General features: G+C 35.3%; 1 protein-coding gene and 1 non-coding gene across 2 annotated transcripts; one reads left to right on the top strand and one right to left on the bottom strand.

Annotated features, from left to right (window-relative positions):
• The first annotated feature begins 2,630 nt into the window (after positions 1-2,630).
• Positions 2,631-2,704, top strand: TRNAE-UUC. The gene has a single exon. It is a non-coding gene; the product is annotated as a tRNA-Glu (tRNA).
• A 5,855-nt stretch (positions 2,705-8,559) lies between these two features.
• On the bottom strand, positions 8,560-9,723 carry LOC113311323. The gene is made up of 3 exons (XM_026560161.1): positions 9,417-9,723; positions 8,922-9,263; positions 8,560-8,735 (listed from the first exon to the last, which is right to left on the bottom strand). Exons 1-3 carry the CDS (start codon positions 9,721-9,723, stop codon positions 8,560-8,562), a joined length of 825 nt encoding a protein of 274 aa, XP_026415946.1.
• Between the last annotated feature and the right edge of the window lie 13,993 nt (positions 9,724-23,716).

A 23,716-nucleotide genomic window follows, 5' to 3' on the forward strand; every position in this document is an offset into this window, starting at 1 on the left:
TATAAATAACCGGGAGATAACTTTAATCGATAAACATCTGATTTTCAAGTTTTCGGAAATTTTATTTTGAGGCCACTGTTATATTCGACAGTCAAATAATGTTAAACTATTATCGATTGTAAAGGATAAGAATACTGAGTTTTGAAATTTTTGAGGAATTCGTTTTTGGGGCCATTCGGGGGTAAATAACTCTACATAACTACCGAATGTAGATTTTTTTGGAAAACCAGTTTGGGGTTTTTTGTATGGGTAAAAAACATGATGGATTGCAAACCAATTGCAACTCCAATGGGTACTAATGAAAAGTTGGTAAAAAATGATGGAGTGACAAAGGTCGATCCAACCTTATTCAGAAGTCTAGTCGGCTCACTGATCTACTCAACAAATACAAGGTCAAACATCGTCAATGCAACCAGCATTGTTTCTCGGTATATGATCGATCCAAGCAAGTTACACTATGCAGCCGCAAAGAGAATTCTTCGGTATATTAAGGGAACAAAGAATTTCGGCATTAAGTATACAAGAGAAAAAGACAATGATTTAATTGGCTTCACAGATAGCGATTGGGGAGGTTCTATTGAAGACCGAAAGAGCACATCAGGCTATGTTTTCTGTATGGGAACAAAAGTTATATCCTGGAGTTCTAAAAAACAAAGTACGGTGGCACTATCGTCAGCCGAAGCAGAGTACATAGCATCAACAAGTACAACATGTGAAGCAGTATGGTTGAGAAGAATAATGACCGACCTACAACAAAGGCAAAAGCAGCCGACAACTACCTACTGTGACAACATGTCTACAATTGCAATGACAAAAAATCCAGTGTTCCACGGAAGGACGAAGCCCATAGAGCTACGACACCATTTCATCAGAGACTTAGTGGAAAATAAAGAAATCGAGCTCCAATTCTGTCTGACACAAGAACAAAATGCGGACATTTTCACAAAAGCAGTCACGATAGACAAGTTCAATAATTTTATAGAAAAGTTTAACATCACAAATTAAGAGGGAGTGCTAAAAATATAAGTTAATTTGTGATTACTCTAGAATAATCTTGGAGAGTGTACGGCTTAGTCTCATGGACTAAGTAAAGCCCAATAACTATCTACACTAAGTAAGGCCCAGTACAGTCTAGAGAGTCTTCTAGGCTTTCTTTTCCATCACGTATTATCTAGAGAATTCTTTCTCTAGAACTTGTAATGTCGGTCAATTGAGAGTGTAAAGAAGAGTCGAGAATGTAAAGAAGAGTCTAGATAGAACTATTTAGAGAGGTAAGTAATCGCTGTAAAAAGCCTATAAATAGGCAACGATGGTTCATTTGCAAACCATCCAAACTCGAGTGAGTAAACAAGCAGTAGAGTGAGAGCTAGTAGAAAGAGCCAAAGAGCTTTGTAATAAAGAAACGAGTGTATGCCAAAGTTGCTACACCAAATCCCTGGATAATCAAAGCCTCACTTTTCAAATTAACCAACCTCTTCTCCTAAATCGTTTTCATAAACCCATTACATTTTCCCATTGCGCCAACAAACCTCAATCGTGCGGTCTTCATTTGACAAGAAGGAAAACAACGAGTAAACAAACTTTTTACCATGTTTACAGTTCAGGATACTTGTTCACTATATAATATAAACAGCTAGTCACTAAGCACGATCCTAGAGTTGCTCACTATACTAGCTATCAAACAATCAGTATCCAGCTTCTACAGCACTTAGAAACTCTACCTATTTCTATACCGGTACTAATAACTCTCTTCATGGATACTGCACATCATCTATAATCCGCTATAGTGAACGATTAGTTCATCTAAAAATTTAAAGAAGTCGTTCAAAATAGAGTTAATCAATGTAAAGTCGACCGAAGGTGAACGATTTTTTCTTCACCATAACAGTACCAACAAAATTGAATTTAAACATAAATTTCTACACACAATCATACATCAAAAAAAATATATTTACAATTAGGTTTAGCTTTGATTTCGTTTTGAGAATTGATTTTGCTATAACATTCCTTGATATCTTAGGCATCTTTAGAGACAGAGCCAAAAACATGAAGCAAAATTATGATAATATCACTGAAAGGTGGTGGTGCATTGTGGAGAAGTAGTGGCCGGTGATGGAGATGGAGAGCAAAAAGTGATTTATTTATTTTTTTTCTGAAGCAAAAAAGTAATGTTGTAACTTGGGTTTTTTTCTTTTTTGTTGGGTACAAATAACATGTCAAACATATGGTATTTAGAAAATTTGAAAATATATACGGGTGGTTCATATGAATACTGGGGATACGAGTTTATGTGGATAGGAAATATCGAAAGTGGGGATTGGAGATAGGGAAAATCGAATTTAAAATTTAAATGGCAAAGTTAATAAATAATCTGAAATCCAAATTTTAGTTAGTCATTCACACGTTAACAGATTTTTTAACTCTCAAGGTAGTCGACGACAGTGAGTGACCAAACTCTAATTAAAAAAATTTGGTGACCTAATCGTAACTCTGCTCACTTTTATGTGACCTCAAAATATCCCCACTTTTTAATCCCATTTGTACTTTGAAACCCGAACTTATCCTTGGAGATTTTACAAGTTTAATGATAGTAACATCGATAGGTGATTTTAATGCTTTGCTGTCAACAATCCATTGTAGTCCAGCCCGGTTAGGATACCTGGCTTTCACCCAGGCGACCCGGGTTCAAATCCCGGCAATGGAACTTTTTATTTTTGCATTTTTCTGGGTTCAACTCCCGGCATCGTATCATCAGTACCAGCGGCCCTCATGAGTGGTTTCATAATTTTTTCAAAGTCTACTACCGCCGACCGGTACTTCAAACCACCCTCAATCCATGCGATAAACACTGGCCGTATGCTTGCATAAGTAGGACAGAACCTTACTCTATCATCCTCTCGTCAGTTTTTCTGCTAAAAAGCTCATCGAACGAAACTGCAGTGGAATAGACCAATTTTTGAAGCTATGTTGGCGAAGCTATTACTGGCCAATTATTTGGAAAGTTCAAAATATTATAACTATTTGAGAAGGGTCAAAAATATTTAATGAAAAGAATCGCAAGACCTTGAATTCAATGATAAAACATTCTTTCCTGCTCTCTTAATTTCATCCTCCGGTATCCAATTTTCCAACAAAATTGACCACACACCTTGCTTTTTGTAGTTAGGCCAGATCTTCAATTGCTGACGTATTGAGTCCATTGACTATCCAGACCTGGGGCGAATGAATTGCCAAACTTCCTAAGTGAAACGCATTTAGACGACCCAATCTAAGTTACGGAGCCATCTAAAAGTAACATTTCGGAAATGCTAGGTCCTGTAAGAAAATCATGTATAACCAATGGTTGAATGTCACTTAGGATTGGTATGCATTTAGTCTCCCACAACTGTTTTCGCTACTTTGTCAACTCTCTTTGTGATACTTAAATGTTTTTGTGATACTTTTGGCGAACAAAATATCCTGGAGCTGGGGATCGGAAATGTGATAATGACTAGGAATGTCTCCGTCTAAACGACTTCTTAGAGAATTTTCTTAAAGATTATGACGTTTGAATAACACAAATTCACTTTTCTTCCATTATAAGCAAGAAAAGTTAGCTAAGGACCTAAGGTTGTACTAATGTTTGGATTTTGGTGAAGCACTGTTGGGTACAATAATCAAAAACAAGTAAAAATCAAATAAGCAAAAGTTATTGATACTTGGCTCCTTTATAGTGGAAGTGGTCGATTTGATGAAACAGACGAGCTCCCCAAATACCCGCAACATCAACAAGGCAAAACTTTGGAAAAACAAAGTGAGTCATGTGTTCAACACGTTGCCCTTAAGACATTAGCGTCCGGATACACTCAAGAGTGATGCTATAGCCCTCACAGGACGGATATCTCCAGGATAAAACACCCTACTACACCTACTACTAGCATATGTAGTAGATGCTCAAACTTGAGCTTGGCAACTCCAAAAAAAACCGTTAAGGAAAATCGCGAACGCTTAAGAAACGCTATAAAATATTTTCCCTTTAGGGGTCCTCTAAAATATAGAGCAACCTCTTTCCCATAGATTTTACAAAAGTAGTAAATTTGTTTATATAATTGACAAATACAACTTAAGAAGAGGAACTCTCCGATGTGGGACTAAAAGGTTTATATAATCTCTTATAACTACTAAAAAACGAAAACTCCACAATGTGGGACTAATAAGTTTCATTCACAAAGAAAACAATAAATTAATTTTATCTAGTTTAAAACCTTAAAATAATTATTAATAAAAATTGTTTCCAACAATCCCCCACATGAATGAAAACCTTAATAAAACATGAAAACACAGATAGATCTTGGTAAATCAACATCCCAATCTCACGAACCGAATGGACTGAACAGACAGACGGATCGTGCAAGTGTTGAAATCATACTAGTCATTTTCTACGTCCTCTCATCCACACAAAAAGTGTGTTGACCCCATGGTCATACTATGGATTGCAAAAAACATATGGTATAGAGAGCTTTCATCTTTAGTTCCTCACAAGTGAGACTAAAGGTTCCTTTCACCAAAGTGAAAAAGCATGAACTAGTGAATCTTTAGTGACCCTTAGGTCCTAAGTTCCAGTAATACCAAAACCATCAAAACGAAAATCACATAAAAAGCGCAGGAAATACCATTTTAGGCAGAGGTGTCCATGAGGTCTTGAACCTTTGCTTAGTGAGATATCACCAGAATTACTTTCTAGAGACAGTGAATTATGTCTTGAACTGCTAGCGTTTAATGTAAGTTGCGATAACAACCAAGGATGATATCTCCAAGGGTGCTGCCAAGCTCGTGTTGTTTTGTCCAATTTGGCCCTGGACATATCATGTTTATCAGAATGCTCTAGAGAATCAAAGGCCATATTCTCATAGGAAGCGTCCTCACTTCCTCATTCAGATAGGTGAGTTTCCATAAAGAGTATTACTGCTACACCCCACTTCAATCTTAAATTGAAACTATAGAACTCATTAAGACTTCTTAAAAGTCATCCTTCACATGCAGTCACACTATCACGTCTACACCATAGGGAAGGGACATAGAATGAAATTATCTGATAGTGTTTACCTTTTATCCACCACAAATTAGTTGTCTCATTCGAAACCTTGATCTTGGGATCTCCAGCCAGCAAGGTTGAGTATCCTTCATGGCAAGTTTAATTTATGAGCTTAAGCCCCATCCCCCTCGATGCATTTCTAACTATCTCTTTGGATAAACCTATCGTCAAAGGTTGCGCGATATTCTCCTTGGACTTTATCCAATCAATGGAAATAACGCCGATTGAGATTAGTTATCTTTAGCTTTAGCTATTACAGCTTGGCCAACACAATATATAGATATAGCTGGCACAGGCCTATGCCAGAGAGGAATGTCTTCTAAAAAGCATCTTAGGCACTCGGCCCCTTCTCGTGCTTTATCTAACGCAATACTCTCAGATTCCATAATGAATTGAGAAATATATGTCTGTTTGGAAATCTTCCAAAAACAAACCCTCCTGCTAGAGTGAAAATATATCCACTCGTAGACTTAGACTCCTCTGAGTCAACTATCCAGTTTGCATCATAAAGTCCCTCAAGGACAGCAAGATACCTTTCATAAATAAAATAAAAGGTAATAGAGTATTTTAGGTACCATAATACTCTACTCGGTGCATCTGAATGCTCTTGCTCTGGACTACAATTATATCTACATAACTTACTCACAATATAGTCAATGTCTGGACTATTACAGTTCATTAAATTCATCAGACATCCTATAACTCTTGAGTATTCAAGTTAAGATACTCCACTACCCTTATTTTTCTTGAGTCTACAAGAATAATCGTACGGAGTACAAGAAGGCCTACAATCAGACTGATTGTATATCTTAAGCACAATTCAACATAATGAGAATGACTAAGACTATAAAAGTTTATTATCTTCTAATCCTCATCCCTAATATTACATCAAAAGGGCCTAAGTCTTTCAAGTCAACGTTCTCATTCAGTGCATGTTTTTAGTGGAATTAATCACATCTATGTTTGTATAAAGTAAAAGCATATCATCAATATACAAGCATATAATCACACAGGCATCCTTAACAAGTGACTTGTAATACTTGTCAGATTCATTAAATTAAATCCACTACATATTATCACATGATCAAATTTTCTATGTCACTGTTTACGTGCTTATTTTATAAACCATACAAAGATTTTTTCAACTTACAAACTTTGTCTTCATAACCTTTCACTACAAAGTCCTCAGGTTGGTCTATGCAAATTTCTTTATCTAATTCACGGTTTTAGAAAAGCTGTCTTAACATCCATATGATGTATTTCTAAGTTCTTTATGGCAGCAATAGCAATTAGCATCTCAACGGAAGTAATTCTCGTCACAAGTGAATAATAATCAATCAAATTTACACTTTCTTTTAGTTTATAGCCTTTAGCTATCCACCTAGCCTCATAATTTTCCACAGTTCCATCTACCCTACGTTTCTTCTTAAAGACTCATTTACATCTTATGGTCTTACTCCCTGGAGGTAAACTAGCAAGCTCCCAAGTCTGGTTTTGACGGACTGAGTCCATTTCACTAAATGAAGCTTCTTACCATAATGGGGTTTCCATAAATGTTATGGCTTATTTACGAGTCTGGAACTCATACTAAGTTAGGCATATTATGAAGTCATGTCCATAAGAAGTCTCAGTTCTAATCCTTTTACTTCTCCTAGGATAAACTCTACTTCATCTTCCTTTGAAGGTAAATTTTGACTAGTTGAAAATAAATCTAGGGGATCAACAACACATCTCTAATGAGGTACAGGTTTAAGAATAAACATGTTCAAAGAACTCAGCATCCCTAGATTATGTAATAATACTCACAACAAAGTCATAAAAATCACACCAAAGTCTGAAAATCAGAACACCCAACCAAAAATCTATATGTAGAAGTATACTCAGCATACCCTATATGAACACACAATTAAAAAATTTAGGAAGAGGAATGACAATCTTAGTCAAACACCCCCGCACTTTGACGTATGCATAAGAAGGTTGTATATCTTTCCATAAATCATATGGAGTTTCATCTGATCCTTAAAAGGATACTCTATTCATGATATACTAGTTAAGAGGACTGCCTCCCCCCATAAGGCCGCAGAAAATCCTGAACTAATCAACATGGCAATTATCATCTTCTTAAGGATATAGTTGTCATGTTCAAGGCTTATAATCGTTTTTCAACTTCAAGTTTATACATATTAAGGCTTCTAAGGCATCATCCTTATCCCTAAGAAAGTATACAAGATAGTACCTCGTACAATCATCCACGAAAGTTATAAACCATATTTTACCAAAGAGGTTTTGGGTTAAACTCATGTCAACTATGCCTAACTGAATCAATTCTAAGGGCTTAGAATTACTCTGAACATTTGTGCTAAAAGATTTTATATCATATTCATTTTACTTTTGTATTCAAGATCCAAACTAAATTTGGGTACGCAGCCTATGATAGGCAGTTTATGCATTGACTTGTAATTTTATGGTTCCAAGTCTACCATGCAAAACATTCAAAGACATACAAAAGAAAACACAAGAATCAATTATGTTCACTTAATCAGATTTTCCTTTAAGCTTATATAGACCCTAAGTCCTATAAATGTTTCCTAAAAAATCGTTGCCCTTAGTTATAACAAGTTTTCCACATTTAATTAAGATCTTCAATCTTTTACCATCTTCAAGAGAACAAGATACAAGATTCTTTCATATGCTCGGAACATGAAAACTTCATTCAGTGTGAGAATATTACAGATATGAGCTTATGTTCGACCTTTCCCTTTTATGCAACCTCTGTCGCAGATGAGTTACTCATATCGAGTTTCTCGACATCCCTTATCCTCTGATAAGAGGTGAACAGGTCTCTGTTTCAACAAACATACTTAGTGGCTCCAGAGTCCACCCACCAGTCTCTCTCACATTGGTTATTAAAATAACTTCCCACATCATGTCAATGAACTCGTTTTAATTTGTTTCAACTAAATTAGCATTAACTTTCAACTTATTAAGGTTTTATGTTGTCTACACTTTTGGCACATGTGCATATGCAATGCACCCAAAAATTTTCAGATGTCTTACACTTGGTCTTACTCCTCTCCATGCTTCTTATAGTGTCTTGTTATTCAAACTATTTGTAGGACATCTGTTAAGTAGATACACTGATGTATCAACTGCATAACCCCAGAAATTTTTTGGTAAACCTTTTGTTCTTCTTATAGTTCTTGTCATCTCCATTATAGTTCTGTTCTTTCTCTCTGCTACATCATTCTGTTGAGGTGTATATCTTGCTGATAACTGATGTAGAATCCATGTTCTTCCATGAAACTATCAACAACAATATATTTTGTTCCTCTATCAGTTCTTAATATCTTGATGTTTTTACCAATTTGTTTCTCAGCATAAGCTTTGAAACTTCTAAAAGCATCACTCTTTTGTTTAAGTAAATATACTCATGCTTTCCTACTAAAGTCATCAATGAAAGTTAAGAAATAGTTATTACCTCCATGTTATATAACTTCTATAGGACCACACAATTCACTATGAATGATCTCCAACTGTTGTTCAGTTCTTCTTGCTTTGTTAACTGGAAATGGATCTCTCTGCTGCTTGCCAAAGATACAGTTTTCACATCTTGATTCTGGAATTTGAATAAAAGGTAATCCTGACATCATCTCCTTCTTTGCTAAAGTTTGTAAACTGTTAAAGTTTACATGTCACATCATCTTATACCATAACCAAGTATCATTATGTACACTAGTACTATAACAGTTTTCCTTTTGATGCTGAATATTCAAAGGAAATAATCTGTTTTTGGTCATCTGTACTTTAACAATCAATCTTCTTCTTCTATATCTGATGAAACACAAACCATTATAAATATTCATAGAGTATCCTCTTTCAGATAATTGGCCCATACTCAGCAAGTTTCGGTGTAATCCTGGTACATATAACACATCCATGAAATATGCTTTTGAACCATTCTTAAGAATAATTCCAATTCTTCCTTTTGCCATAACTGGAATTGTTAAACTGTTACCAAACTTCACTGTGGATCTTACAGACTCATCTAGTCTGTCAAATAAATCTTTTCTTCCATACATATGATTGCTGAAACCTATATCCAGATACCACTTCAGTTGGGATTGTTCTTCTGCTGTATGATATGCTAATAACATATTTTCATCCTTCTGCTCTTCTTCTTCCTCTTCTTCTTGACTTTCAACAATATTTTCTTTGAAATTTGATTTATAATTATTTTCAGAAGTCTTTCTAGGTATTGGACGCTCTGTAGCAAAATGCCCATAATCTCCACAGTTGAAACACGGAATTTTTGATCTATCAACATGTTTTCTTCCTTGATAACCTCCAGTATTAAATCTTCCTCCATTGTTATATCTTCCTTGAAACCTTCCAGCATTAGGTTTTCCTTGGTTGCTTCTCCAGCTAACTTGACTTTGAAGTGCTTCTTCAACTTGTTTTGCAGAAAATGTCTTCTCTAACAATCTTTGTTCATAGGCTTGTAAAGAACCCAATAACTCATTAAGAGTCATGGTTGCAACTGTGCTGCATTCCTCTTTAGCAGTCACCTTTGATTCAAATTTCTCTGGTAAGCTTCTTAATATCTTTTCAACAACTGTTGAATCTTCTACAGTATCACTATTAGCCTTCATCTCATTGACAAGATTCAAAGTCTTTGAGAAAAAATCTTATATTGTTTCAGTACTTTCCATCTGCAATAATTCATACTTTCTCTTTAGGGTTTGCAATCTAACCTTCTTGACCTTGTCAGACCCTGTGTAATAGCTAACCAAACCATCTTATGTTGCTTTAACTTGCTTGATATAGATAACTTTGTCCATGAGAGATTCATGAATACCCTGATGAAGAATATATGTAGCTTTATAATTCTTCTTTCTGTTTTCAGTTAATTGAATTTGCACATCTCCTTCAAGTACAACTCCTTGTGCTGGTTCTACATAACCATCCTTCATAATATCCCAAACCTCTTGGAATATGAATATATTCTCCATTTGCAACCTCCAGTGTTCAAAGTTTTTACCTTCAAACACCGGCACCTTGATTGAACTTAAACTTGTCATCTTCTTCAACTTAACTTCTCATACCCACAGTCCTAGAACCTGATACCAGTGCTCTGATATCAGATGTAGAAAATCTGGTATCAAAGACTTAATGAAAACACACACAAACTAAAAGTTAAACAAACTTCTCTTAATTGATGTGTTACGACTCATGGCTCAACAGCTTATTTATATGATTAACAAACTTGATTCTCAAGTAAAAAGACTTTCCTAACATAATCAAACTCTAAGAAAGAAACTTCTAGATAATTCTCACGTAAACAAACTCTTAAAACCAGTAATACTTGCAACCCAAGTAAACTTCTAAATACCGTACCATGGATCAACAACTCTTGTTGATCCATCCGCTTCATGTCAACTGTCCCAGTTGATTCATACTATACTGGATCAACACACTGTTGATCCATACCACTTTCTTCATACTGTATCAACACACATTGTTGATCCCTCCTATCTTCTTCATAGTATCTTGGTTTATTTCTCAACAATTGAGGTTCCAATCACACACCTAAAATCAAACTATGCCAACAAGAACAGACGCCACATGAAATTATCAATATCATGCATGAAAAAGAAACATTTTTTTGACGGCCAATGAGTTTCTTAAAATTAAAGAGATGACAAAATCCAATAGCACCTACTAATTAGTTCAACCAGCATATTTGTCATTTGGATTTTTCCAATCAAAGATCGTGAACCCATGGCATCTTCATGAATGCGTTATATACTTTAGTTCTCGAAGGAAATTGGCCGGGTGTCCATAATTTTGCGTTAGTGAGCCCACTTACTTAGCTGATTCTCATAATCAATACCGGCTTAGAAATCAGCTTGTTTTGGCTACCATAGCACATCCTAAATGAATTCGAAGCCCTATTTTGCTGTTGTTGTTTTTTCGTGTGTTTGTTTTTTGGGCAAAAAAATCACCTAACTAGCAAACTCATTTTCATACAATTTAAATCTTTAGTTGTTTCATGTAAATATTTCGTAACTTATATGCATCGTTAAAACCAACTCTCCCACACGGCACCTCAACAGAAGTGGCATTTTGTTTCGACGGAGAAGTGACACGTTAAAGAATATAGGTCGTGAAGATAGAAATTGGTGAATGGAAGTGTCATGAACCTGGTACTGATTCACAACAAGAATAGGTTAATTACAGATAACGGTAACGTCAAGATCCTCACGGATCAAGCCTCCTGATTTTGAACACGGTTTAATCGATTGAGACGATTTAGGTTTTGATTAATTTCTTAGTTGATCCTCTCTTACAGACTCCTGGGTTTATAAAGCTTCACTCAATACTACCCTAGATTTAACGGCTAAACACCCTCCAGGTGGTCACAACTCGACCATCTATTACAACCACATTAACTAACAACTAATCCCTGATTAAGCTAATTAACTCTCTAACTACATTTACTAACAACCAACATAGAACATGATATGCGCCACCTCTTCTCCCACAGTAGGTATAGGTACATGACAGGAAGATAGTCGGTATGATTATTTACAGTTTAATGAGCAGTATCGTGAGAAGCTGGAGGAAACTGAATATAGAAGAATGGTACTAAAGAAAGCTTGAACATCATTCAATGCGTGTAAGACGGTTTTTTGAATCTTAGTTTTCGAGTAAAATAAATTTGTGACTCTAAGTGGAGAACAATTTCCTATATGTTTGAATGAATCGAAGGAGGTTGAAAAACCAACGACACATCAAACACTAAATTTTCCTAAGTGTGAAATTGCAAAGGTCACTATTTCGGCGCTGATTGAATTGCTGATAAAATTTGTCAAATTAAGGATCTGTATTCGGCTAATAAAATATCCGTTGCCATCACAGTTTCAAGGTACATAGCATTTGGGGATTGATTATGCCTTATATTATCTTAAATAGTGTTACATGGACCATAACAGATATCATAATCAACTTAATTCAATAATTTGCGCAAGTCAAATGAATATATCCGAAAAACAAAAACGGGTGGCGAGTCTGGTGACCACAGCATAGTGTATATGTGAGATACGTTTATGAAAGTCAAATTAGCTTTACTTCAATTATATAAGCGATGAACTGTTCTAGTACTGGTCGAACAAAGTACAGATGGTAACAACTAACATGTGAATGAAAGGTAATTGCTAAGAGATTATTAGACAGTAAATGATTTTGGTTCAACGATACATGAATTTTTTTTTTGATTCGGCCCATTTTTATTGTTAGCCCAACAAATATAGGTGTTAGGCTAACCCCTATGGACTAGATATTTAGCTGCTAAATTGACCATCCACGTCAGATTGGGCAATCTCTTAATCCCTATGGGAATGACCAATCTAGTCGCGAAAGGCCTAACAATTCGGCGTCCAACGCCGAACCAAACATCGTTACATTTTTTATTTTTTAAAAAAACTGATTATTTAATATTTCTCTCTCCATTATTTCATCTGGCTCCCCATTTTTTTTCTTATCTCTCCTTCTTTTCCTCTCTCCTCTCTCCCTCTTTTTTTCTCTCTCTATTTCTTCCTCTTTCACCACGTTCTCCGTCACTTTATTTCCTTCTTTTTCTCTCTCTTTCTACGAAAAAAAATATATATCGCCGAACCATTCGGCGTTCGGATCACCTTTTGAGCGCCGAACGATTCAACGTTTCGATCTCGCTGATAGTTGGATGGCGAGCAGCTGTTAGGAGAGAAAACTATCCACTATTACTGTTAACTTTTCTCCAACACTTATTTTTTGATTTGCAACATTTTTTGGCCAATCTAGCACTCAAATCTAGCCCATAGGAGTTAGCCCTAGCCCAGCAGTGGACAGATTATCGCCCATATCATGTTAAGCCCATGTAAAAGTTATACCTTGAAATCAAATCTCTCACGCCATCACCCCTCAAGAGTTAGAACAGTTTGTAGTATAGTACTTACCACTATAAAACTCTAATTCCCGTGTGGTTTGGTATGGTTTTGGTAGACATTAATTTAAGCTTAACGACCGTGGAGTGATTCTCAATTAGGAACTCAGGGCATTCATGTTTTTTTAACTCTAAATGGGTAAATGTGTACCTTATTTGATATTTGATTATAGTGGCATGCATCTATTTGATTATAGTTTTTTACTATCTAAAGACTTTTGGTAGCCGGTACCCCTACTACAGGAAAGAAATAGCCTTATTCCAGGTACATTTTTGGATCCCTCCCTGTGGCATATGCTGCTATAAATGGGATACTAAGGTGGAGAGTGAACTCTAGAGGTGTAAATTGGGTTGTGGCAGTACGAGCACAGCCCAACACGATAGTTTTGTGTGTAGTGCTGGGCTAGACTAACCGGACAGTGGCACAACAGTTACATCATAGCAAGTCAAGAAAGCACGTCATAACATGCATAAAACACAACATAACATGGTTTTTGCGTATACAAAAGAGTTTATTCTAAACCATTTTTTGACATTTTAGTTTCATTACGTACAAGAAAAATAAACGTTCAAAGTGTGAGATAGTTTGAGAATAAAAGTGTGAGGAAATCCTCCCTCTGTGTATATGTACATATATATATTAGTAGTTGTTAAACCATTAATTCTAATTACACGTAGTCATCGAAGTGAAATAATTAAAGATGTCAGCATGATTATTTTCTGGTTAGTAAGCATTCTTCTCAAGATGCCGGAGGAAGCTGAAAGCGAAAGAACACTAAAGATTGACGGTCCTAAGGTTTAATTTTAATAGTAAGGATTTCTGCCATATTTGTTTCTGCCATATTTTTTCCCGATCAATTTATGATAATGTTGGAGTAAAATGGTTGTTTGAAAATTAATCTTTGAGTAAAATCAATTTGTCACTTAAGTGGAAACCAAAATTCTATTTTTCTTGGTTTAAAGGGGTGTATTGGATCAGGATTTATCTAGATAAAATTAGATATTAGTTTTACCTAAATCTAGTGGATTTATAATGTTATTTTAAAGAATCTTCAAGATTTTTATAGATATATGATTCTGGAATTATAATGGATTGTCTTAGGAGTAGTTAGATTTTGATGTCAGAAAAAACTCAGGAGAAAGGAAAAGTCCAAGAAGCAGCTTCGACCGTCGATCCAGAAGTTTTCCCAGTCCATGTAGTCGACGATGATGAAGTCCACAAATCTGCGGAGAAACCGACATCAAAGGATCCCGTCGGTTTCATGGAGGACCGTGGGAAAGGAACTACGCCAACTGTCCACCGTCATCAACCTCCATACGCTGCTGCTACACAAAAGATCCCTCTCCCAAAAGTCTACACTTCTCCAACATTCACGTTTTACAACGGAACGGGGAACGCTCGAGAACATGTCTCTCGGTTCCTAGAAGCGCTAGACGAACATGAGCACAACCATGTCGTCTGTTTGAAAGAATTTTCAAAATCTTTGACGGGCCGAGCGTACACATGGTACAATAACATTGCACCAGGAAGCATCACAAGTTGGGGAGAAATGGTCAATGCCTTCTAGAGGAAATACTTCTTCGTCTCAGAGAAGATTACTCTTTATGACTTAGGAAGGATGAATCAGAAGAACACTGAACACCCGAACGAATATGTGAAGAGGTTCAGGGTTCAAGCCTTGGATTGCCATGATCTGAATGTCACCGAACAACAATTGGTGGACTTGTGCATCAATGGGATGATCCATGTCTATAGAGCCTTACCGGAGAATCTGCGATTCCAAACTTTTTCAGAACTTCATTAAGCAAGCAAGCGATCAGCAACTACCGTGCATGCTTCACTGAAAGAGAAAGACCTAGACTAAGAAAAAACCAAGGTCATATATTTTAAAAAACCAAGGTCATCATGATTCCCTAAAGGGAAAAAAAAGTTTAGGTGATGGATGGAGGTGGTGATGGGCGGTGGTGGCTGGTATGTGTGGTGGGGTGTGGTGTGGGGATGGCGCTGATGGTTGATGGTGGCAACGTGGGCGGTGGCGGACTGGGTGGTGGTGGTTGGTGTGTCGCGATGATGGTGATGGTTGGTGCCGGCGGCGGTGGTCGATGATGGTGGTTGTGATGGTGTCAGTTGGTGGTGTGTGGTGGTGGTGGTGGTGGTTTGTAGTGGTGATGGGGAAAAATATAGCATGTTGTGATAAAAAATAATTGTCCATAAGAATCCATGAAACTCTTGTGGTTTGGGTTAAGAAAGATATGAGATAATAATATACATATTTTGCCTACAAATATCCACAAGAATCCATATATATCATGTCTCTTAACTATCCTAAGAAATCTTAAATGAATTGAATACCTAGAATATTGGTGGAATTTAAAACAATCATAATTGAATACGATGGATATTTAATGATTCTTTACATATCCTAATTGAATACCAATGAGTTTTTAGGATTGTAAAATATCCATGTAAATCATAATCCAATACACGCTTATTAGTTAAGTAAATTGGGAGAACAATGACATGCTAGGAAAGAGTAATCACCTTTACATAATTTACCTCAATTATGGAGATGACTATAGCAAAATAAGTGAGATAAGATCTTAATCTTAATATACATACATACATGATAATGGAGGTTCTCAGGGAATATAGGCAAATTGGGAGATAACGTGTATAAGTAATTTAGCCGACGCTTGTGTTTCTTATTTTACAAAGTCAAATTACCTTTACTTGAATTGTAAGCGATGAACTGTTCCATTGCTTATCAAAACTAACCAAAATAATTTCCCAGGAAATCATTTATTATTCAATCGTTACAGATGTAAGGAAACAAAACGGTTCTAGACTTTTTATGTTAGGATCAAGACGTATGGATAATGGACGTAGCTTGCTGATAAGGTTGGAACAATGGAATCTAATGTTGGTAATACCCAATAATAAATCTATTTCAATCAATATAATTGAGCAAAGAATCAAACTTTGGTGAAAACAAATTCATCCACGGTTAAAAGGTGACAACGTGTTAAAATTTTATGTTAAATCAAAATCATTGCTTGTGAAAATTGGATTCACACGTTAGTTTAATATAATATGATATACTATCTCTGTTATTGAAGGAGATATTATCATTTTTTTCATTTTAATCAAAAATATGTCAAATTAAAAAAATAATAGTAACTTTTTAAAACGGAAAATGGTTTATTTATTCAAATATTTTAAAACATAGTTTTAATGGACGAGTAAAAATTAGTATCGGTGAAATGTACAAAAAAAAATAGCAAGAATGAAATTGGATTCATCTTGGTTTAGACTTAAAAAAGAGGAGGATGAAACTGGATGCACCCTGATGTAAATTAAAAATAAGAAAAAATATTTGAAAATGGGTGGGATGAAACTGTTTACATCCTATTTATTTTTACATTCACGTTCATTTAAACAATATCAAAATTTGGATGTCTTTCTCTCCCAGAAATTGTTGGTTTTCGTCTTTTTAACCAATTTTGTGTTTTCATCCGCGGTTAAAAGGTGACAACTTGTTAAAATTTTATGCTAAATCAAAATCATTGCTTGTGAAAATTGCATTCACACGTCAGTTTAATATAATATGATATACTACCACTGTTACTGAATGAGATACTATCATTTTAACAAAAAAAAAGGTCTTATTAGAAAAATGATAGTAATTTTTCCTAAAACGGAGAGTGTTCAATTTAAATTGGCAGATGGTTGAATAAAAAACACAAAATTGGTTAAAAAGATCAAAGTCAACAATTCCTAAGTGAAAAGAACATTTAGATTTTGATACTGTTTAAATGGAAAAAAAATGTAAAAATAGTCAAGATGTAAACAATTTCATCCAACCCATTTTCAAATATTTTTTCTTATTTTTAATTTACATCAGGATGCATCCAGTTTCATCCTTATTATTTTTTAAGTTTTAGTCAGAATGAATCTAGTTTCATCCTTCTATTTTCTTAATGTCCATTTCACCGATACTAATTTTTATTCGTCCATTTGAACCATGTTTTAAAAATATTTGGACAAATGACCCATTTTCCGAATAAAAAATTATCAGAATTTGACACAAAACGGTAAATGAAAAAAAAATCAATGTACATGCCAATTAGCACAAAAGACACTAATCACACCTGAACATAACCCTAATCACTCATTCATCCTAATATAGAATACTTAAATTCCTCGTTATTATCTAGTGGTTTTATATTTCTATTCTTTTGCATTTGTTTACCCAATGGCCGGTCCTCTAAATGCCCTAATCGATGTGTACGTATTTTCCCTTGTAAACTCGTCGACTTCACCTAAACGAAAATAGTTTAGTCACCAAATGAGTCGATTATATTATTGAGAAATTGTAACCCAAGGTTGTCCCCTCTTGGAATAGAGTGTTGGGTGCAATAATCTTAAGGTTTCTAAGGCACCACCCTTAAGCACGTATACAAGATAATACCTCGTACAATTATCTACGGAAGTTATAAACCATCTTTTACCACAGTAGTTTTGGGTTGAATTCAAGTCAAATAGACCTAACTGAATTAATTCTAAAGGTTTAAAACTACTCTGAACATTTGTGCTAAAAAGTTTTATAGCATATTTTGATTATTCACAGATTTCACTTTTTTGCTCAAAATCCAAACTAAATTTGGGTACGCAGCCTATGCTAGCCAGTTAAGCATTGACTTATAAGTTTACGGTTCCAAGTCTACCACGTAAAAAATCAGTCACTCAAATAAAGCACAAGAATCAACTATGTTCACATCATCAGTTTTCGTTAAGCTTATATAGACCCAAAGTCCTATAACTCTTGCTTAAAAAATCAATGCCTGGTTACAAAAATTTCTCCAGATTCAATTAAATTTTTAAATCTTTTGCCATCTATAACAGAACAAGATACAAGATTCTTTCATATGCTCGGAACATGAAAACTTCATTCAATGTGAGAATATTATAGATATGAGCTTCTGCTCGACCTTTTCCTTTTATGCAACCTCTGTTGCAGATGAGTTACTCAAAAAGAGTTTCTTGACATCCCCTATCCTCTGATAGGAGGTGAACATGTCTCTGTTTCAATAAAGATTCTCGGTGGCTCCAGAGTCCACCTACTGGTCTCTCACATTGGTTATTAAACTTGTTCTAGTTTGTTTCAACTAAATTAGCATTAACTTTCTTATTATTAAGGTTTTTATGTTGTCTACAATTTACTTCCGCGGGGCCAGGAATTTTACAAACATAACAATCACCCTTTAATTAAAGTAATGCCGGATTCAGTTTTACGAAACATACATTTCTTCTGAAGACTACGCTTAGAATTGTTTGATGTTCTCTCCTTTGTCAGCTTTGGAAGACTTGTGTTCATCCACAGGCTCCTGGTATCCATGTCCCTTTCAAATTTCTTCGTTTACACTTTGACCACGGACACGGTAATTTCCCAATTACCTAATACACCACATCTCACAAACCTTAATTCCGAATCGGAAAATAAAATATGAGTTCTGAAGATAACATCTAGATATACAAACTTCATTTGAATCACCATATCAAAAAACTCATGGTTACCCCATAAAAACTACTTTAGTTAACAACAAATTTCTGCTCGTCAGAATTTCTCAGAAACGTTTTTCTGCTTTTTAAAATATCAAAAAAATACTTTTACAACTCCAAAAATTCCGAAATTTTATGTGGGTAACTATAAAGATGTCTACTACATTAGGTCAAAAGGGTTCATCGAAATTCCTTTTAGGTTAAGAGATAAATTCTAAACTCTACAGCTGACCAAAAATTCGTTTTTTTGTTTTTCACTTCACAATTAACATCCATGATTATTACAAATTGTAATGTCTTAAGATTGTTTGGTGCAATAACCAAAAACAAGAAAAAAATAAAATAAGAAAAAGATATTGATACTTATATCCTTTATAGTGGAACTGATCGATTTGATGAAACGGACGAGCTCCCCAAATCTGCGGAACAACAACAAGGCAAAACTTTGGAAAAACAGAGTGAGACACGTGTTCAACACGTTGCCCTTAAGACATTAGTGCTCGTCTACACTCAAGAGTGATGCTATAGACCTCATTGGATTGATATCTCCAGGATAAAACACCCTACTATACCTACTACTAGCATATGTAGTAGATGCTCAACTTGAGCTTGGCAACTCCGAAAAAACCGTTAAGGAAAAACGCGAACGCTTAAGAAATGATATAAAATATTTTCCCTTAGGGGTCCCTCTAAAATATAGAGCAACCCCTTCTCCATAGATTTTACAAAAGTAGTGAATTTGTTTATGTAATTGACAAATACAACTTAAGAAGAAAAACTCCCCGATGTGAGACTAAAATGCTTATATAGTCTCTTATAACAATTAAAACGTGGAAACTCCACAATGTGGGACTAATAAGTTTTTCATTCACAAAAGAAAACAATAAATTATAATTTTATTAAAACCTTAAAAATCATTTTTTTATTAATCGTTTTCCAACAATCCCCCACATGAATGAAAACTCAATAAAACACGAAAACACAGATAGATCTTGGTAAATCAACAACCCAATCTCACGACCCGAACTGACTGAACAGGCAGACAGGTCGTGCATGTTGAAGTCATACTAGCCATTCCAACGTCATCTCCCTCACACAACAGTGTGTTGACCCCAAGGTCATACAGTATATAGTATAGATTGCAAAAATCATATAGTATAGAGAGCTTTCATCTTTAGTTCCTCACAAGTGAGACTAAAGGTTCCTTTCACCAAAGTGAAAAAGCATGAACTAGTGAACCCTTAGTGATCCTTAGGTCCTAAGTTCCATTAATACCAAAACCATCAAAACGAAAATCACATACAAAACGCAGGAAATATCATTTTATGCAGAAGTGTCCATGAGGTCTTGAACCTTTGCTTAGTGAGATATTACCGGAATTACTTGCTAGAGACAGTGAACTATGTCTTGAACTGCTAGCGTTTGATGTAATTCGCGATAACAACAACGGATGATATCTCCAAGATTGCTGCCAAGCTCGTGCCGTTTTGTCCAATTTGGCCCTGGACATATCATGTTTCTCAGAATGCTATAGAGAATCAAAGCTCATATTCTCATAGGAAGAGGCCCCACTTCCTCATTCAGATAGGTGAGTTTCCATAAAGAGCGTTACTGCTACACCACACTTCAATATTAAATTGAAACTATAGAACTCATTAAGACTTCTTAAAAGTCATCCTTCACATGCAGTCACACTATCACGTCTACACCATAGGGAAGGGACATAGAATGAAATTCTCTGATAGTGTTTACCTTTACCCACCACAAATTAATTGTCTCATTCGAAACCTTGATCAAGGGATCTCCAGTCAGCAAGGTTGAGTATCCTTCATGGCAAGTTTAATTTATGAGCTTAAGCCCCATCCCCCTCGATGCATTTCTAACTATCTCTTTGGATAAACCTATCGTCAAAGGTTGCGCGATATTCTCCTTGGACTTTATCCAATCAATGGAAATAACGCCGATTGAGATTAGTTATCTTTAGCTTTAGCTATTACAGCTTGGCTAACACAATATATAGATATAGCTGGCACAGGCCTATGCCAGAGAGGAATGTCTTCTAAAAAGCATCTTAGGCACTCGTCCCCCTCTCGTGCTTTATCTAACGCAATAATCTCAGATTCCATAATGAATTGAGCAATATATGTCTGTTTGGAAATCTTCCAAAAACAAACCCTCCTGCTAGAGTGAAAATATATCCACTCGTAGACTTAGACTCCTCTGAGTCAACTATCCAGTTTGCATCATAAAGTCCCTCAAGGACAGCAAGATACCTTTGATAAATAAAATAAAAGGTAATAGAGTATTTTAGGTACCATAATACTCTACTCGGTGCATCTGAATGCTCTTGCTCTGAACAGCAAGTATATCGATTTAACTTACTCACAATAGGCAATATCTGGACTCTTACAGTTCATTAAATTCACCGGACATCCTATAACTCTTGAGTATTCAAGTTAAGATACTCCACTGCCCTTGTTTTTCTCGAGTCTACAAGAATAATAATACGAAGTACATGCAGGCTTACAATCACACTGATTTTATCTCTTAAGCACAAAAATCAACATAATGAGAACGGCTAAGACTATAAATGTTATATTATCTTCTAATCCTCATCCTCATCCCTAAGATTACATCTCATGATCAAATTTTCCATGTCATTGTTTACTTGCTTATTTGAAAACCATACAATGATTCATTCAATTTACAAACTTTGTCTTCATAACCTTTCACTACAAAGTCCTCAGGTTGGTCTATGTAAATTTCTTTATCTAATTCACGGTTTTAGAAAAGTTGTCTTAACATCCATCTGATGTATTTCCAAGTTGTTTATGGCAGCAATATTAATTAGCATCTCAACAGAAGTAATTCTCGTCACAAGTGAATAAGAATCAAGGAAATCAACACCTTATTTTAGTTTATAGCCTTTAGATACCAACTTAGCTTAATATTTTTCCAAAGTTCCATCTACCTATCGTTTCCTCTTAAAGACTCATTTACATCCCATGGTCTTACTCCCTGGAGGTAAACTAGCAAGCTCCCAAGTCTGGTTCCGACGGACTGAATCCATTTCACTAAATGAAGCTTCTTACCAGAATAGGGTTTCAGTAGATATCAAGGATTATTTATAATTCTGGAGATCATACTAAGCTAGGCATGTTATGAAGTCGGTTTCATAAGAAGTCTCAAGTCTAATTGTTTTATTTCTCTTAGGCTCAACATCAACTTCATCTTCCTTTAAAATAAGTTCTGACTATTTGAAAATAAATCTAGGGAATCAACAACACATCTCTAATGAGGTACAGGTTTGGAATAAACATGTTCAAAGAACTCAGCATCCCTAGATTCCGTAATAAAATTCACACCAAAGTCAGAAAAAATCAGAACACACAACCAAAAATCTATATGTAGAAGTATACTCAGCATACCCTATATGAAGACACAATCAACATTTTTGGTTTCAATCTAGTTCTTTTAGGAAGAGGAATTACAATCTTAGTCAACACCCCCACATTTTGACGCATTCATAAGAAGGTCATCTACCTTTCCATAAATCATATGGAGTTTCATCTGATCCTTAAAAGGGTACTCTATTCAGGATATACTAGTTAAGAGGACTGCCTCCCCCCACAAGGATGCAGGTAAAACTGAACTAATCAACATGACAATTATCATCTCCTTAAGGATACAGTTGTTATGTTCAAGGATTCTAATTGGTTTCCAACTTCAAGTTTATACATCTTAAGGCTTCTAAGGAATCATCCTTAAGCAAGTATACAAGATAATACCTCGTACAATCATCTACGGAAGTTATAAACCATCTTTTACCACAGTGGTTTCCGGTTGAACTCATGTCAAATAGGACTAACTGAATTAATTCTAAAGGCTTAAAATTACTCTGAACATTTGTGCTAAAAGGTTTTATAGCATATTTTGATTATTCACAGATTTCACTTTTCTGCTCAAAATCTAAACTAAATTTGGGTGCGCAGCCTATGCTAGCCAGTTAAGCAATGACTTATAAGTTTACGGTTCCAATTCTACCACGTAAAACAATCAATCACTCAAATAAAGCACAAGAATCAACTATGTTCACATCATCAATTTTTCCGTTAAGCTTATATAGACCCAAAGTCCTATAACTCTTGCTTAAAAAATCACTGCCTAGTTACAAAAAGTTTTCCAGATTCAATTAAAATTTTAAATCTTTTACCATCTATAACAGAACAAGATACAAGATTCTTTCATATGCTCGGAACATGAAAACTTCATTCAATGTGAGAATATTACAGATATGAGCTTCTGCTCGACCTTTTCCTTTTATGCAACCTCTGTTGCAGATGAGTTACTCAAAAAGAGTTTCTTGACATCCCCTATCCTCTGATAGGAGGTGAACATGTCTCTGTTTCAATAAAGATTCTCGGTGGCTCCAGAGTCCACCTACTGGTCTCTCACATTGGTTATTAAACTTGTTCTAGTTTGTTTCAACTAAATTGGCATTAACTTTCTTATTATTAAGGTTTTTATGTTGTCTACAATTTACTTCCGCGGGGCCAGGAATTTTACAAACATAACAATCACCCTTAATTAAAGTAATGCCGGATTCAGTTTTACGAAGCATACCTTTCTTCTGAAGACTACGCTTAGAATTGTTTGATGTTCTCGCCTTTGTCATCTTGGAAGATTTGTGTTCATCTACAGGATCCTGGTATCCATGTCCCTTTCCAATTTCTTCGTTTATACTTTGACCACAGACACGGTAATTTCCCAATCACCTAATACACCACATCTCACAAACCTTAGTTCCGAATCGGAAAATAAAACATGAGTTTTGAAAATAACATCTAGATATACAAACTTCGTTTGAATCACCATATAAAAAAACTTATGGTTATCCCACAAAAACTACTTTAGTTAACAACAAATTTCTGCTCGTCAGAATATTTCAGAAACGTTTCTCTGTTTTGTAAAATATCAAACAAATACTTTTACAACTCCAAAAATTCCGAAATTTTATTTGGGTAACTATCAAGATGTATACTACATTATGTCAAAAGGGTTCATCTAAATTCCTTTTAGGTTAAGAGATAAATTTGAAACT

Source organism: Papaver somniferum, chromosome 9, assembly GCF_003573695.1.
Source record: "Papaver somniferum cultivar HN1 chromosome 9, ASM357369v1, whole genome shotgun sequence".
Classification (NCBI taxonomy): domain Eukaryota; kingdom Viridiplantae; phylum Streptophyta; class Magnoliopsida; order Ranunculales; family Papaveraceae; genus Papaver; species Papaver somniferum.